The 19,075-nt window shown below is 50.2% G+C and overlaps 2 protein-coding genes across 9 annotated transcripts in view; one reads left to right on the top strand and one right to left on the bottom strand.

The window, feature by feature from the left end:
• The window catches only part of unm_hu7910 (un-named hu7910), a 426,260-nt gene extending 410,333 nt beyond the window's left edge, over positions 1-15,927 (top strand). For 4 of the 6 annotated variants that reach the window (XM_085993025.1, XM_085993020.1, XM_085993024.1 and 1 more), the window contains one exon: positions 12,040-12,825. In XM_085993025.1, the coding sequence (XP_085849151.1) occupies positions 12,040-12,190 (151 nt within the window). In that variant the 3' untranslated portion in view covers positions 12,191-12,825. Of the gene's footprint in view, positions 1-12,039; positions 12,826-13,568; positions 15,516-15,857 lie in introns of those variants that run through there. The other 2 variants (XM_085993023.1, XM_085993021.1) reach the window with 2 other exon arrangements.
• Positions 15,610-19,075, bottom strand: part of LOC147114917 (clavesin-1-like) — a 169,266-nt gene continuing 165,800 nt past the window's right edge. For all 3 annotated transcript variants that reach the window (XM_085993028.1, XM_085993027.1, XM_085993029.1), the window contains one exon: positions 15,610-16,237. In XM_085993028.1, coding sequence (XP_085849154.1) covers positions 16,153-16,237 — 85 coding nt within the window. In that variant the 3' untranslated portion in view covers positions 15,610-16,152. The remainder of the gene's footprint in view (positions 16,238-19,075) is intronic.

Below are 19,075 nucleotides of genomic sequence, written 5' to 3'. Positions count from 1 at the left end.
CTCCCCCTCTCTCCCTCACACACACACTCCCCCTCTCTCCCTCACACACACACTCCCCCTCTCTCCCTCACACACACACTCCCCCTCTCTCCCTCACACACACACTCCCCTCTCTCCCTCACACACACACTCCCCCCCTCTCCCTCACACACACACTCCCCCTCTCTCCCTCACACACACACTCCCCCTCTCTCCCTCACACACACACTCCCCCTCTCTCCCTCACACACACACTCCCCCTCTCTCCCTCACACACACACTCCCCCTCTCTCCCTCACACACACACTCCCCCTCTCTCCCTCACACACACACTCCCCCTCTCTCCCTCACACACACACTCCCCCTCTCTCCCTCACACACACACTCCCCCTCTCTCCCTCACACACACACTCCCCCTCTCTCCCTCACACACACACTCCCCCTCTCTCCCTCACACACACACTCCCCCTCTCTCCCTCACACACACACTCCCCCTCTCTCCCTCACACACACACTCCCCCTCTCTCCCTCACACACACACTCCCCCCTCTCTCCCTCACACACACACTCCCCCCTCTCCCTCACACACACACTCCCCCTCTCTCCCTCACACACACACTCCCCCCTCTCCCTCACACACTCCCCCCTCTCCCTCACACACACACTCCCCCCTCTCTCCCTCACACACACACTCCCCCTCTCTCCCTCACACACTCCCCCCCTCTCCCTCACACACACACTCCCCCTCTCTCCCTCACACACACACTCCCCCTCTCTCCCTCACACACACACTCCCCCTCTCTCCCTCACACACACACTCCCCCTCTCTCCCTCACACACACACTCCCCCTCTCTCCCTCACACACACACTCCCCCTCTCTCCCTCACACACACACTCCCCCTCTCTCCCTCACACACACACTCCCCCTCTCTCCCTCACACACACACTCCCCCTCTCTCCCTCACACACACACTCCCCCTCTCTCCCTCACACACACACTCCCCCTCTCTCCCTCACACACACACTCCCTCTCTCTCCCTCACACACACACTCCCCCTCTCTCCCTCACACACACACTCCCCCTCTCTCCCTCACACACACACTCCCCCTCTCTCCCTCACACACACACTCCCCCTCTCTCCCTCACACACACACTCCCCCTCTCTCCCTCACACACACACTCCCCCTCTCCCTCACACACACACTCCCCCTCTCTCCCTCACACACACACTCCCCCTCTCTCCCTCACACACACACTCCCCCTCTCTCCCTCACACACACACTCCCCCTCTCTCCCTCACACACGCACTCCCCCTCTCTCCCTCACACACACACTCCCCCTCTCTCCCTCACACACACACTCCCCCTCTCTCCCTCACACACACACTCCCCCTCTCCCTCACACACACTCCCCCTCTCTCCCTCACACACACACTCCCCCTCTCCCTCACACACACACTCCCCCTCTCTCCCTCACACACACTCCCCCCTCTCTCCCTCACACACACACTCCCCTCTCTCCCTCACACACACTCCCCCTCTCTCCCTCACACACACACTCCCCCTCTCTCCCTCACACACACACTCCCCCTCTCTCCCTCACACACACACTCCCCCCTCTCTCCCTCACACACACACTCCCCCTCTCTCCCTCACACACACACTCCCCCTCTCTCCCTCACACACACACTCCCCTCTCTCCCTCACACACTCCCCCTCTCTCCCTCACACACACACTCCCCCTCTCTCCCTCACACACACACTCCCCCTCTCTCCCTCACACACACACTCCCCCTCTCTCCCTCACACACACACTCCCCCTCTCTCCCTCACACACACACTCCCCCTCTCTCCCTCACACACACACTCCCCCTCTCTCCCTCACACACACACACTCCCCCTCTCCCCTCACACACACACTCCCCCTCTCTCCCTCACACACACACTCCCCCTCTCTCCCTCACACACACACTCCCCCTCTCTCCCTCACACACACTCCCCCCTCTCTCCCTCACACACACACTCCCCCTCTCTCCCTCACACACACACTCCCCCTCTCTCCCTCACACACACACTCCCCCTCTCTCCCTCACACACACACTCCCCCTCTCCCTCACACACACACTCCCCCTCTCTCCCTCACACACGCACTCCCCCTCTCTCCCTCACACACGCACTCCCCCTCTCTCCCTCACACACACACTCCCCCCTCTCCCTCACACACACACTCCCCCTCTCTCCCTCACACACACACTCCCCCTCTCTCCCTCACACACACACTCCCCCTCTCCCTCACACACACACTCCCCCCTCTCCCTCACACACACACTCCCCCCTCTCTCCCTCACACACACACTCCCCTCTCTCCCTCACACACACACTCCCCCTCTCTCCTCACACACACACTCCCCCTCTCTCCCTCACACACACACTCCCCCCTCTCTCCCTCACACACACACTCCCTCCACTCCCCTCTCTCCCTCACACACACTCCCCTCTCTCCCTCACACACACACTCCCCCCTCTCCCTCACACACACACTCCCCCCTCTCCCTCACACACACTCCCCTCTCTCCCTCACACACGCACTCCCCCTCTCTCCCTCACACACACACTCCCCCTCTCTCCCTCACACACACACTCCCCCCTCTCTCCCTCACACACACACTCCCCCTCTCTCCCTCACACACACACTCCCCCCTCTCTCCCTCACACACACACTCCCCCTCTCTCCCTCACACACACACTCCCCCTCTCTCCCTCACACACACACTCCCCCTCTCTCCCTCACACACGCACTCCCCCTCTCTCCCTCACACACACTCCCCCTCTCTCCCTCACACACACTCTCCCCCTCTCTCCCTCACACACACACTCCCCCTCTCTCTCCCTCACACACACACTCCCCCTCTCTCCCTCACACACGCACTCCCCCCCTCTCTCCCTCACACACACACTCCCCCTCTCTCCCTCACACACACACTCCCCCCCTCTCTCCCTCACACACACACTCCCCCTCTCTCCCTCACACACGCACTCCCCCTCTCTCCCTCACACACACACTCCCCCTCTCTCCCTCACACACACACTCCCCCTCTCTCCCTCACACACACTCTCCCCCTCTCTCCCTCACACACACACTCCCCCTCTCTCTCCCTCACACACACACTCCCCCTCTCTCCCTCACACACGCACTCCCCCCCTCTCTCCCTCACACACACACTCCCCCTCTCTCCCTCACACACACACTCCCCTCTCTCCCTCACACACACACTCCCCCTCTCTCCCTCACACACACTCCCCCCCTCTCTCCCTCACACACACTCTCCCCCTCTCTCCCTCACACACACACTCCCCCTCTCTCCCTCACACACACTCTCCCCTCTCTCCCTCACACACACACTCCCCCTCTCTCCCTCACACACACTCTCCCCCTCTCTCCCTCACACACACACTCCCCCTCTCTCCCTCACACACACACTCCCCCTCTCTCCCTCACACACACACTCCCCCTCTCTCCCTCACACACACACTCCCCCTCTCTCCCTCACACACACACTCCCCCCTCTCTCCCTCACACACACACTCCCCCTCTCTCCCTCACACACACACTCCCCCTCTCTCCCTCACACACGCACTCCCCCCCTCTCTCCCTCACACACACACTCCCCCTCTCTCCCTCACACACACACTCCCCCTCTCTCCCTCACACACTCCCTCTCTCTCCCTCACACACACACTCCCCCTCTCTCCCTCACACACACACTCCCCCTCTCTCCCTCACACACACTCCCCCCTCTCTCCCTCACACACACACTCCCCCTCTCTCCCTCACACACACACTCCCCCTCTCTCCCTCACACACACACTTCCCCCCTCTCTCTCCCTCACACACTCCCCCTCTCTCCCTCACACACACACTTCCCCTCTCTCCCTCACACACACACTCCCCCTCTCTCCCTCACACACACACTCCCCCTCTCTCACTCACGCACACACTCCCTCTCTCTCCCTCACACACACACTCCCCCCCTCTCTCCCTCACACACTCCCCCTCTCTCCCTCACACACACACTCCCTCTCTCTCCCTCACACACACACACTCCCCCCTCTCTCCTCACACACTCCCCTCTCTCCCTCACACACGCACTCCCCCTCTCTCCCTCACACACACACTCCCCCCCTCTGTCCCTCACACACACACTCCCCCTCTCTCCCTCACACACGCACTCCCCCTCTCTCCCTCACACACGCACTCCCCCTCTCTCCCTCACACACACACTCCCCCTCTCTCCCTCACACACACACTCCCCCTCTCTCCCTCACACACACTCTCCCCCTCTCTCCCTCACACACACACTCCCCCCTCTCTCTCCCTCACACACACACTCCCCCTCTCTCCCTCACACACGCACTCCCCCCCTCTCTCCCTCACACACACACTCCCCCTCTCTCCCTCACACACACACTCCCCCCCTCTCTCCCTCACACACACACTCCCCCTCTCTCCCTCACACACGCACTCCCCCTCTCTCCCTCACACACACACTCCCCCTCTCTCCCTCACACACACACTCCCCCTCTCTCCCTCACACACACACTCCCCCCTCTCTCCCTCACACACACACTCCCCCTCTCTCTCCCTCACACACGCACTCCCCCTCTCTCCCTCACACACGCACTCCCCCTCTCTCCCTCACACACACACTCCCCCCCTCTCTCCCTCACACACACACTCCCCCTCTCTCCCTCACACACGCACTCCCCCCTCTCTCCCTCACACACACACTCCCCCTCTCTCCCTCACACACACACTCCCCCTCTCTCCCTCACACACACACTCCCCCTCTCTCCCTCACACACGCACTCCCCCTCTCTCCCTCACACACGCACTCCCCCTCTCTCCCTCACACACACACTCCCCCCCTCTCTCCCTCACACACACACTCCCTCTCTCTCCCTCACACACACACTCCCCCCCTCTCCCTCACACACACACTCCCCCTCTCTCCCTCACACACACACTTCCCCTCTCTCCCTCACACACACACTCCCCCTCTCTCCCTCACACACACACTCCCCCTCTCTCACTCACACACACACTCCCTCTCTCTCCCTCACACACACACACTCCCCCCCTCTCTCCCTCACACACTCCCCCTCTCTCCCTCACACACACACTTCCCCCCCCGCCTCACCTCTCCCTCGCTAGCGCCTCAGGCCCGGCCGGACTCACCTCGGTAGCAGAACGGAGTCAGTCCGACAACGGGAGGCCAGGTGCCCAGCGCTCCGAAGCGAGCCCGGGGTTCCTGCTGGTGAACGCGGCGGGCCTTTGGACCCGGTTGGCCGGGCGGCAGATGAACGCCTTTCGCTGCAGACTCCCGTGTCCGATTGCGATCGGGGACAGCTGTTTAGAAAGCCCCGGTTGTGCCAGTCCTGCACTCACGGCGAGAGAGAGAGAGAGAAATTTTTTGAGCTTCAGGCCTGCCTGCAGCGGTCGGAGAGCAGCCCCGAGTCCCCCCTGCGCGAGGGTGAGGAGGAGGAGGGGATGGCGGCGGTTAGAGCGGAGCGCTGAACTCGAGGCCCAGGCTTCCCGTGCTGCTAGGCCGCGGCTTCGCGCATCCACTACAATAAAGAGAGATTCCTAAATATTGAAGTTCAGGTTTTGAAGCACCCCATAGCTAAGAAGACAACTGCACAAAAGAACCTAACGGGGTACACACAGAAAGTGGGAAAAATAAAGACACAGTGTGGGAAAAAAAATCGTTAAGAATCAAGATGGCAGCCACTCACCTCGGTTCAGAATGATAAGGCCTGCCCACACACGCACCGATTGGTCAACCATCAGGTCACTGAACTGTAGGATTGGTCAATCGTCAAGTCACTCAACACTCGACTGTAGGATGGCCCGCCCGCACGCGCAATGAACCCGCCCCCGTGACGCAGCGATTGGTCAACTGTCAGGTCGCTCGACCGTACGATTGGTCAACCTTCACGTCTCTCAATGCTAATGAGCAAATGAGCAGAACTTTTCCCATTTAATCAGCGGAATTTTGAACGTTTTTTGGATACCGTTGGCACAATTTTTGTCTGACGGAAAAGTAAATACGCTTATGACCGTTCCGGAATCGTAAGCTTTCTTTTGATGTAACACGCATGTAGGTACGCTCTATAACTTTCGAATGTATAGAAGACAGACAGACAGAAGAGCAATTATATATAGATAAAAAATTATTTGTACTTTTTTCATAACATGCCCTCAAAAAACCCTCGGCACCGCCGAGCTCTCCCCCCAGTCTCTCTCTCTTTTCCAACAACATGCCCTCAAAAAACCCTCGGCACCGCCGGGCACTCCAGCTGTCTGTCCGCTGTCTGTCTGTCCGCTATACACTCAAAAGTTATAGGCCTAGAAATTGGGTATAGCCCCGCTTGAGGCGTTAGAACTGGTGGAGCGCTAAGTTTATAGCCAGACGAAAGTTATCGCTGCCTGGCGAGATATTGGGTTGCATCGCCCCCAAAGGGGATTGAGGCGCTAATTCAGCCGTTGCACGGTGCTCCTAAGGCGCAAAAGTTCAGGCGCTACTCAATATCGACGCGGACGGGCGCAGCGCAGGTGATCTCAATTACGGGAAACCACGAGACTTCCAGGCGCCGGCTGGCTCTTAAAGGGGTGGGTCAGTCAGCCTGAGCTTCAACACCCAACGCCCTGTAGGCCTCAGAATCGGCGCTCGCCCTTGTCTGGCGTTAGAAACTTGTTCAGCATGGAGAAGGTTAGACAAAGAGCAGAGCACTTCAGCACTGAGGCTCTGGACCACTTGGTGGCTGCAGTTGAGCGCCGTCGAGATGTCCTGTATCCGGACAATGGCAAGAGGCCGAATCAGAAGGCTTACCGACGATCTTGGAGGGAGGTTGCTGTGAGGGTCAACTCCAGCAGCATGGCAACCAGGACCCCTGTTCAGTGCAGGAAGAAATTCAATGACCTCACACGAATCATTAGGGTGAGTGATGGTTTAGCAAACTTCTGATTCCCTCCATCTGCAGCTGACTTTGGGCACCCTGTTGCAATGATGCCCCAATGGCCATCTGTCAGCGTGCACCCATGGCCCTTTCTGGGCACACATATGGACAGATGTCTCAAGGCCTCATGTAAGGGCTCTTGCACCATGGGGGGCATGCGATGATGTCTCAAGGCCTCATGTAAGGGCTCTTGCACCATGGGGGGCATGCGATGATCTCTCAAGGCCTCATGTAAGGGCTCTTGCACCATGGGGGGCATGCGATGATGTCTCAAGACATCATGTTACAGAACTTCCCCTTCTTTCCCCTGCAGTCCAAGCTGGCGATGATCCGAAAGGAGCAGCGTCGAACCGGTGGCGGACCTCCACAAGTGGTCACTCTCACGGATCTGGAGGAGAGAGTGCACCAGATACTTGGAGGACGTCTGTCTGGTCCTGTGACCACTGCATCTGCAGAACCCATTACCGACAGCGAGGGTAAGACTCTCACCTTTTCCACCTGTTGCCTTCCACTTGGTCCCCCCGCCAGCATGCATCCTCAGTGTGCAGCCATGTCAGAGCCTTGCCGCAATCTGGCATGCCTTTCAGCAAACCTGTCCTTTTGCTAAAGCCACTCTTCCACCTCCCACTTTCAGATGAAGCAGCACCAACTCGGGCTCAACGCACTGAAGCTGCCAGTGCCAGTGCCACCGGAGGCGAGGACCAGGAGGAATCCGGACCAGCCGTTGCAGAATCCGGGGAGCGGACACTTCTACAGACTGGGGATAGTAGTCCCCTGGAGGGGAGGGGGGGGGGGCTCTGAGGATGAAACAGTTGCCGGACCAAGCGGCATGGAGCAACGCAGGGGGGATAGGTAAGTTCGCCCACCGTCTCCCCGCAGGGCAAGGCAGGTGGTGATGACTGCTGCACAGAGTGCAGATGAGGTGCGTCGCCTGGCTGAGATGAGCAAACAGGCCCGGGTCAGACACACAGAGCTGATGGCTGCAGTCGAGAAGATGCCTGAGTCAATAGATTCATTGGCTAAGAGTATGTTGGACTTCGGGGCAACAATGGAGAGGACTCTCCAGGGCTTTGGGGCAACAATGGACAGGACTCTCCAGGTCTTCAGGGCAACAATGGACAGGTCTATCCAGGGCTTCGGGGCAACAATGGACAGGACTATCCAGGGCTTCGGCCCAACAATGGAGAGGACTGTCCACGGCTTTGAGTCGGCTATGGAAAGGACTGTTCAGGGCTTCAGACAATCCCTGGAAAGGTCTGTCCAGGGCTTGTCTGAGGCAGTGGAGCGGTCGGCACCTGCCTTGTCCGAAGCAATGGGAAGAACTGTCCAGGCCTCCTCCGAAGCACTGGCACCTGGCACACAGGTCCTCACTGTTGCCACGCAGTCACTTGCTGGGCTCTTCCACACCCAGATTGACGCAACGCGATCTCTCACTGTAGCCACCCTCTCTGCATCAGTTAGGATCACCCTGGGCCCTTCCAGTCCCATACAAGGCCAGGAATCAGTGGAGCATGCGATTGTGGCGGATGAGCCGAGCCGCTCCCCTCAGATAGCCAGTGTGTCGTCCGACCATGGTGCAGGTGTCCTCTCTCGGCAGGAGACCATTGCACATGCCAGCGCTGGGACGCCTGCATTGCAGCTGCCACCACCTGCAGGCCACACTGCTTCCAGCCATGGTCACATCAAGCATCCTGCGTCCGCACCCTCCAAGCCCAGAGGTCGGCCAGGCCGTCCCTCAGGGGCTTCTGCGCTTCCAGACAGTCAGGAGGCGTCCCCCAGCCTTGAGCCCGCCACTGGGGTCCAATTATGTAGGAGCAGCAGGGAGGGAAGGGGCCGGGCGCAAAAGAGAAGTCGTTCTCCCTCAAGGGGCCAGTTGTAGAGGGAGGTGCTGAGACGTTTGTTTGTCCAAATTCAAGGACACCCTCACCTGTTGTTATATTTGCAGAAGGTTTGTTGAGTTTTGCGGCTTTGCCGAAGAGTTCACAGTTATTTTGAAAGTTATGGTTTCTGTTGACATTATGTTGTTTAGCTGTAATGAAAGACTTTTGTGCCAATAAACTGAAGTTTCAATGTGGCATGGTGCATGTGACTAGTTTCAGTGATGCTGGCATTCAGAGGCCGTCAAACATCCAAAGTGCGCATGAGTTAAGACTCTCATCATTCCGCCACAGGGGTCTCGACACGAGTCCAGATGAGCCTCTGACGTATGGCCCTTCCACTTTCAGCGGCCCTTCCACTTTCAGCAGCCCTTCCATCTTCCTCCTCCTCCTCCGCCTGCTCTTCCTCCTCCGCCTCCTCCTCCTCCGCCTGCTCTGCCGCCTCCTCCGCCTGCTCTGCTGGTTGTTGAGGGACAGCTGGAATTGGCTGGGTGCGTCGATTCGCCAAGTTGTGGAGCATGCAGCAGACGACGACGATGTGTGCGACTTGCTGCGGCGAGTACTGCAGGGATCCCCCCGAATGTTCCAGACATCGGAAACGCTTTTTGACAACACCAATAGTATGCTGTTTACTGTGCCTGGTCGCCTGATGGCCGCTGCTGATCAGCTCTTCTGCTGGGGTGTCGGCCACACGGAGTGTTGTCATCAGCCATGGCCAGAGAGGATAGCCCTTGTCCCCAATAAACCAGCCTCGTCTTCGAGGCAGCCCCTCAAAAAGGTTACAAACTGAGGTCAACCGCAGGATAAAGGCATCGTGGCTGCACCCTGGGAAATGCGCGGTGACTGCCATGATGATTTGGCGGTGGTCACAGACCAGCTGCATGCTGAGGGAGTAGAACCCCTTGCGGTTGCGGAAGTCCTAAGGATGATGGCATGGCGCCCTCAAAGCCACGTGTGTGCTGTCACTCGCCCCCTGCACCATGGGGAAGTCCGCAATAGAAGCGACACCCTGCGCGCGCTCCGCCTGCTTGTGCAGGGTCAGAGGGAAGGTCATGAATTGACGCCTTCGCCTATAAAGGGCATCTGTAACTTGCCGGATGGAACAGTGGACTGCAACCTGAGCGACAGTCGCAATGTCCCCAATGGCTGACTGAAAGGATCCGTTGGCATAAAAATTGAGGCCATCAGTCAGTTTAGCGATCACGGACAGAGAGGTTCTGCAGCGTTCACGCGGCTGCAGATCCTGACCAAGCAGGTGGCACAGATCAGTAACAATGTCCCTCCAGAATCGGCGCCTTCCCAAACATGTCAAGGCTTGTCACCTGCTGCCTAAAGACCCTCGCAGCTTCCCGTCGGATTGGCCGACCTCCATTGTCCCTCCTCCTTCTGACCAATCCCGGCCCTCTCTCCCGCCATCTCTCTGCCCCTTCACAGTGTTGGGCGATGAGGCTGTCTCCCTCCAAAGAAGCTCCCATTCCGATGCCAGTTGGTCAAAAGGCTTTTAGGTGTAGTGCTGCAAGTGCTTCGGACAGGTTTGAAGGTCCCAAATACTCTAAAGCTAAATTCCCAGAACTCCGCTCCACAGTAGCTCGCCAACTCTCTCCAACAACGATCGCAATGAGCAGGCCAAGTGGCTGAAGATTCTGCACTAGAGCTGTCCCCTTTAAATAGCGCCCCCCTACTCCGAGAAGGGCCTGCTAGCCCTCCCTCGAACTGTCACTAATAGCGCTGGGCGTTAAGGTTCCGGGCGCCACCCAATATGCGCTCAGGCGCTCCTAAAAGGCGTTGCACACTGAAATGACGTCATGATCTGCTTGGGGGCGCGCAAACACTTAGTGCAGGCGCTAAATGTATAGTCAATATCTGAGTTGTCGCTATCTTCATAGCGAACGCCCCAACATAGGGTATCGCCCCAATTCTAGGTCCCTTTAGGAGCTCAGCGCCGGCGCTACCAACCGAATTTCTAGGCCATAGAGCGTACCTACACATATGTTATATCAAAAGAAAGCTGATGATCAGGGGAGTGTCATAGGCGTATTTACTTTTTGGTCAGACAAAAATTGTTCGTACAGTATACAAAAAACGTTCAAAAATCCGCTCATTAGCGGTTGACCAATCCTACCGCTCATTAGCGTTGTGTGACGTGATGGTTGACCAATCCTACAGTTCAGTGACCTGATGGTTGACCAATCGGTGCATCACGGGCAGGACCTAATCCTGCAGCCTCCCGAAACTTCCCCGCCATTTTTTCCCCTGCTTTTCCTCAACTGGGTCGGCCCTCCAGAGCGGGAGGTGAGTTTGGGTCACTCGGGCCGGGCCTCACAACCGCTCGGCCCGACACACAAAGCGGGGGAGCGGCAGCGGCCGGCCGTCATGTAGGTATATATTTGTACAGGCTTAACTTAAAAGCATATCGGGAGTCACGGTGACATCCCATTCCATCCATCCCATTCCATCCATCCCAGACATTTGATCATCTAATTCTTAAATAACCACGTTACCCTTTCTTGTCCATAGGCAGACCCTGTATTGATCTGGTACAGTTTTGTCTTTGCCTGTCTATACACTGTTGAGCATTAATGGCTGCAAGTCGTGGTCCAGTGTCAGACCTGTGCTCAAGTCTTTAATTTATTTTTCAATTGGAATGATTTTTTATTTATTTAAATTGGTAAGCCCTGTTGGTTTGAAAAGTGGATAAGTCCCTACTGCCGCAATAGGGGCACTCATCAGAAGTTGGAGTGCAGGTGCATTGTTGCAGCTTGCTGTTTCACTAGACCTAGGATTAGTTGGAAAAAGTGTTCCATTTCCCATCACCAACATCCCTCACCCTATTGAGCAAAAAAAATCATGACAGGTACTCCTATAATATCTGCTCAGAGCAATGCAGTAAAACTGTTTTGAAGAATTTTCAAACATTCAATGTTAATGAAGCAAGCAATCAGCATGTCAAAAACAAGAAAATCTAGAATGATAATAGCTGCTTCATCCAGAGTCGATGTATGATTATTATATCTTGCACTACCTATTGATGCCTTATTTTAGGAAACAATAATTTTCTTCTCCAAATTCCCTTAAAAAAAAATCAATGTTGTTAAATATCTCTATAAGCTTCAATCCTGTTCAACAGATATTGATCCAAATTCAATGTTACTCTGTTTTTTGCAGAGAATGGAAGGAGGGGAAGGTGATCATCTTTGACGATTCTTTTGAGCATGAAGTTTGGCAGGATGCTAACAGCTATAGGCTTATCTTCATAGTGGATGTGTGGCACCCAGAGCTGACATCCCACCAACGAAGAACCCTTTCACCAATCTAATGGCGTATTTGGTATATAAACTGGAGTGAGAAGTTTGGGAATTGAGCGAACATGAAGAAATTGTCTTATGTTATGAAGTGTAGAAAGTCCCATTGATTAGTTTTTTTGCTGAAACTCTTGGCACAGAAGAGTTTTCTGGGGGTAGGAGGGCTAATGTATTTTGAAAAAATCAGTTGATAAAATAAAAAGGTCTACTGGAATATTTTTACGAGGGCATATTTTATGTAGAGGTTGGGTAATGCAAACTTGAGCCTTGTCCTCTTTCAAAACAAAACACTAAGACCAAAACTGAATAAGATCTACTGAGGAAAATCCAACATGACATTTTCTCGATTCTGATTTGGAACAGTTTCAAAGGTACAAAATAGTTCACTGCAAGCTATTGAAGAAACCCTTCATTGTGAAAATGAAAATGGACTATATGACTTTCCACCATATTAAATCTCCGGAATTGGGTCTGTCTAGTTTCTAGAAGATACACAAATTGTCACATTCATATAACTGGTCTTCAGTGTTTTGTATTTCCACATGGAATCATTCTGTATATAGTTTGATGATTATTTTAATTGTACAGATAATCATGAGTTCCTTAAGCATAAATATCAGCCAGTTACATAAAGATGATTTGTACCTCATTCCAATATGTAGTCAGTATGTTTGCATTCTGTCACAGATTTACTTGAAATCAGCATTTCTTCTTGGATAATATTAACAAATTATAGTGTTTCACACAACAGAACCCTTTTTTGCTCTATTTCTCTGAATTGTTTTTTGTTTACAGAGTGAATGCTGATGCCCTCAATGGGGGAGCTGCCTTTGAGAAGTTACTAAGCCTGACAGTGTGAGCGAGATTGATTAATACACAGAGTTGAAATGACATGATCACTGAAGCATCCTGAGTTAACAGATGTATCTGTGCTTATACTTAGCTCCCCCACACTGCGCTTAGTAACTCGTCCAAAGTCATTTCCCCAGCAGCATCACAAGCGCTCACTGTTCAAATAAAAAGTTGAAATTAACATAAATAATATAAGTAGTTATGGAGTAAGTTTCTCACCATCGGTGTTGCTTACTAAACATAAAATAAGTCATTCTTTGAGTATAGAATTGTACATATTAATTCTGTGGAAAAAACCCAAATTGCACTCCCATAAGATGCGAACTGCTGCAGATGCCAGAGAACTTTTTTTAGTGTGACAGAAATGAACAAATGCCAATGTGAGAGGCACATTCATCCAATAGACAGCTGATACATCTGTGCAAAGTGCCAAAATGCAGATGGCTTGTGACAGCCATAATACATCTACAATAAAATGACCATATGTTTTTACGTTCAAATTTATTGTGCCAAGTGTAAATGACAGACTTTACTTTGCAGGGGCAAGGCCTGGAGGACCAAGTCCACCACATAGCCAAGATATTTTTGTCTCAAAGCAGTTAAAGGAGCAGTCAGGTCCCTGCAGAGAGATGAGGATTGCAACCTACATCAGACTATGGGAGAATGCAATTTGCATTCACATTGTGATGTTTTGTCACACGACCTAATGATTTCTTTTACCTAAGCAGCAGTACATTGGGGAACAGGAAGATCGTGGGGAAACTATATCTTAATCTAATAACAATGTGTGGAGATACTGTGATCTAAATATCTCACTTTTTGTAGTGTGTAAAGTATAATTCTGTTAGACTAATGCTGTAGATGCTGGTTTTGATAGATTTACTGATTGCAAGCTGCCCAAGGAATTAGATTAGCTGCACAGAGGGGAGGAGCCTTTTATTTCTGTCTTATCACATACATGCTGATATTACTGGAGTCCTTTTTAATGCAAATGCAATTGAATGCTCCTCGACTTTATATTACTATGGTATCTGTGTATTGCGGCTTCATGTTTTACTCTCCTCTTTTCTGTTACACTGCATTTAATATGTTTGTAGTGATGGCTAAAGCTACATGGTGCCTAGCATTCCAGTGACATTGATTCTGAACTAATTGGACTTCTGTTGATTAAGTCAGGGCAAAGTCAAAAAAGGAGCATCAAAGAACTAGGGAGTAATCTTCAGTGAGATTGAGTTATTTTCCCTTTCTTTTGACTATCTAGTTTTATATGTTACAGAAATAAAATGACAAAACCTTCTTGTAGCCATAAATAAAAACATAGTGTCTGGCTTCAAAGATGCTGCAACATTTGATAAATTGTTATTTTAACAATATTCAAAGCCATCTGATTTTTTTCTCCATTTTGAAACATTGTGCATTCCTGTTTAAAGAGACTCAGGCTGGTGGTGATCATTAGAGTCATCATAAGATGATGCATTTTTAGTGAGAGCTGTCATTGAGAACATGGTTGCTTTCATTTCTCTCCTACTCCCAGCCTTCAAATAAATTTTAATCTAGTGTATCCTGCCAAAAGATGATTAGATGTCTAGCTCAATTGTGGAAAGAATTTCATACTAGTTTACGCCAGTTTGTAAAATAAGTCAAGCTTCAATCCACTTCTATTTCAAATGACTACTTGGAATAGGGTATTTAAAAACCTGTTCTCTTAGATAGAAAACTGATTGCATTTTATTTTATTTTGGCTTTTTTTTTTAGAATAGTTTATCATTTTCTTTTTGATATCAAATTCGCCTTGCTAAAGTGAGTGGATTCAGTCTACCAGATTCTGCACTGCAATTCTTTTTATATCCTGTCAGTGACATGATGGGGTTTTAATTCTAAAGTCAATACTACTGTGTATCATTGGATAAAATGAATTTGCTCTGAGTGTTATGGGTATGTGTTCTAAGTACTGGTATCATGTCGATTGATACTTCACTGAAGTGGTTTTTAAGAGAATGGGACAATGATTTTTAATGTACCTGTGCATTTACGGAGCCTCATAGTACATGTTCTAGAAGTTGAGTTATTTTTATAAATAAGCGAGTCATGTCATGTCTTTCAGAGGCACCCTTATTAAGTTATACAAAGCCCAGCTTGGTTTTGCTTGTGTTTTATATACCCTTTAGTATTAGCATAAATGGAATACTGTAATATGCTTTTTTTTTTAAGTGTATAATCCTCATACCCTTTGAACAAAATGGAGCTCCACTGATTGTTACAGATTTCAACAGTGTATTCCCAACTGTAAATAGTTAGTTTTGAAATTAAAGTTTTTATGCTTTTCACATAAATTATGCTTTAGGTTTTTATACAGCTCTTATATCAAGAACCAGCATTACATCAGAAGGAATGTCTGTAAACTATTAATGGACACAAACACTTTGTAAAATGCTGTATAAGTCACTAACCTTGACTTTTCCCAAAATAAAACACAAAAGAACTTGAGTAATTCTTCTTTATTTGCCCATTCAAATAAACAGCTTTGTGGTTGGCAAAGTTAGCTTCACTTACTGAAATAAAATGCATTGATGGATTTTGAATATTCATCCAGAAAATAAATAGAGGAATGGATGTATGGATCTTTGGCACTTTAATAAATGGATTTTCATCCTGCCTTCTATTCATAACTTATTTGTTTTTGAGTTTTCCAATCTCATATTGAACTATAAAAACAAATCCTCTCCTGGGTACCACACAAAGGCACAAATATGTCTGAATATCACATGCCTGTTATTGAGACCTAAACAGTTCTGCATTAATGGAAATCTTTCCTTCTCTCTTCCTTAGCCAAATACCAATATCTATGATGCTGCCAAGGTTACTATCAGGTCGCCTACAGCAGATACAAAATCCTTCAGGTATCTTATTTTAAATGATCTCGCTCTTCAATAAACTTCTGACAGATCTGACGAGAAAGCTGATGACTGGTGATTTGAATTTTGCCATTTTAAGAAAAATGAAAAAAACACTTCACGTAGCTGAATGTGACTTGATTTAAGCAAGTGCTCCATTAATGTTTGCATCAGTGAGGATCCAGCCATGGAGTTACCATTGTTTGTGTGACCACTGAGATGCCTTTAGTTCAGTCCAGAGCCAGTAGTGGCTGAGTGTTATCATCATCCCTGTCTTCGTGCTTCAGCACACCTGGTTCTACCACCGACTGTGACCTGCAAGATGGACAAATCAGGTTGTGGTTAAACAGAGCCTAAATCAATGGAAGGTAACTGTAAATTCTTCCACTGTTTCAGAGCAAAAAACAAAAATGGTGCTTTACTGTTCCAAATCAGTATTCTGCTGCAAGGTAAATACTACATCATGGAAATTAGTTTTGGAAATGTCCAGTATTAGTTGGAGTACTGTAGAAAGATCTGTCTGAATAATCCATGTATCAGTCCAACAATTGGAAACTATTAAAGAAGTCAAAAATGTTACTGAATCTGGGTTTTATTCCTATTTTTATATATAACCTTTTTAATTGGCTATTAACCAGGTGTATTGTCATTGCAAACCTTGTTTTAAGCTGTAGTTTGAATCCTGCTTCATATTTGTTTTTCAAGTTGCACTCACTGTGTTGAGTCCACACATTATCTCTTGTCTATACATTCATGCTGCAATAGGCAGGGAAAAAGGCATAGAAATGGAAGCAGTAACAACATTTTAAATATGGGCTTTAAGATTTCTAAGCAAATTTTCTGGATTCAAATGTATTTTGCTGCTGGTTGTAGCCTAGCAAAATCTAAAGTGAACAGCATATGAAAATAGCAATAGGCAGCTCCCCTGACAGCCTAGTGGGGAAAGGCACCAGCTGGCATTGCACACAGTTATACAGATCAAAAAACCACAGATTTGATTCCTGGTCTCTGCTAAGTGAGCTGATGTCAGCGAGGGCAGCAGTTGGGACACTGCAGTTATCTTCAGTGCTTTTAGGCTAAAGGGGTGGGGGTGGGGGAGAAATCAACCAGGTTACCCATTGACAATCATAACCCAGTCATGGGTGCTACATGTGTTTGGACACCAAGTGATGACAGTATATAAACTTAAATAAGAATTTAGATCCCTTGCATCATAATTGTAATATATTAAATTTGTAGATACAATTAAAATAGTCACCATTTTAACCCTCCTATGAATTACTTTACCTGTGAAGCTTAGTGCTATTCTTTTACTTTCCCCCCTTAGTGCAAACTTTTTCACATTTTATTAACTCCATGAAACACATGCCCAAAAACAGGCCTGCTCAAAATTGGGCCTCAGCGGTTATTTCTATAATCCTGGCAAGGTGGAAATGCCAATTGGGCATTACGATGCAGCTCACTGGTTGGGGGATTCCCAAAATCGGTCTGCAGGCAAGTCCTGGGGAGGAGGAAGGAGATTTGAAGGGGAGCGAGCGAGGGCTGACAGTGGCCTGCAGTATTTCTGTGGAACCAGAAGCACTCCTGCTCCTCCTGGCTCCTCATTGAAATAAATGGGAAAAAAAACTTGCATGTTCTTTGGCGGCCTCCAGTAGCCCCTTTAGACTGCAATACACCCAGAAAAACTGAGCGGGCACTCAGATGTCACCTGCTGCCAATTTGCAGAAGTATGCAAAACGATAGCATATTGGTGATTAAACTGCAATGTACATAATTTAAAAACAGATTTTGCCCATGTGTTAGAGCTGTATAACCTATCATTACAACATGTGGATAATATATTCATTGCTATTTGCAATAGTGATTGTTTTAATTAGATCTACTGTACTTATACTTTCAATATATTACAAAGTAGACATTCCTCAATAGCTCAAACTGTAAATGTATATTTTTCTAGCAAAGTTTATTTGTCTAGCTACTTTTATTTTCCCAGAACAGGCTTTTTTTCTCAAGACTCGCCCCTATTCAAATGTCGAATTTAATACTTTTTAAAATTCCAATGCAACCCCTTTACCAACCCACTTCCCTCACCCAACCCCCTGAAAAAAAACTTAAATTTCCCATTAATGGAATACATTTCATTCCCCTTTCCAAAAGATAACAGTGCAAGGGATGCCTCATGCATAGCTTCCAGGGCTACCAGTGAACTAGATGTTGCTTAGTTTTATTCTACAAGTATTCATCTCTACCTCACTGTGATGTCTTGTTTTGGGACTCCAGAAAATTCGGGTCGGGGGCTTCCCGCGGGTGCAAGCCCCCGACCTGCACTTAGCTTGTGCGCCGGCTGTTGAGCTGTGGGCCCCCGTGGAATTCCGATCCGGGGCCTGGTCCAGCTGCCGGCGCGCAGTGCTTGCGTATCCCAGGGCGCAGTTAGTTCGATGCGTCCCCTGAGATCACGTGGGCCATGGGCAGCCAATCGGAGCAGGGAATGCTCCATTCATAAGTCTTGACAGGAAGTGCTGTCAAGACTTATAAATACTACGGCCCCAAAATAGCACTAAACCTTCAAATACATTTTTAAAAAACCATCACATTTTTTAAATAAAATATAAATTACATTAAGTAACTATTTTAAACAACTTAAATTTTTGAAAAAAATAATTTTATATTCTAATGGGGCTAAAAATAAACTTACCTTGCTTTAAAGTATTTAAAAATAATAAACCTGTGGAAAAAATGTTTTAATTTTAATTAATTCACCACTTACCTTGTAAAAAGCAGGCCTTACGCCGGCTTTTTAAATGTGTAAATTCTGCAGGCTTACCCTCCCGGGAAAACCTAAGTTTGATGCGCACGCGCAGCCTCCCCTGCGCACGCGTTCGACCTCTGAACCTCTTCGTTCAGAGGAACGGAAGTGCCGGTTTCCCGCGCATGCGCAGTGCATGCAGGAAACCGTCACTTCCATCGGGCCCACAGGTGAGTACCCCGTGTGTACTCACCTGTGGAGACCCGAATTTCTGGGCCATTCCTGGGGGAGAAATTGGGCTGCGTTGCACCTCCTGTTAGCACCCCTGGGGATGTGCTAACAGGGTGCAAAGCCCCTAGCACCTGGGCACAGCGCCGCTAACTCCTCCCACGCAATTCAGCGGGAGG

This window comes from Somniosus microcephalus, chromosome 7 (assembly GCF_052327205.1).
Source record: "Somniosus microcephalus isolate GS21.2 chromosome 7, FLI_Smic_1.0, whole genome shotgun sequence".
Classification (NCBI taxonomy): Eukaryota; Metazoa; Chordata; class Chondrichthyes; order Squaliformes; family Somniosidae; genus Somniosus; species Somniosus microcephalus.
This window is presented reverse-complemented; position numbering and strand designations above follow the sequence as displayed.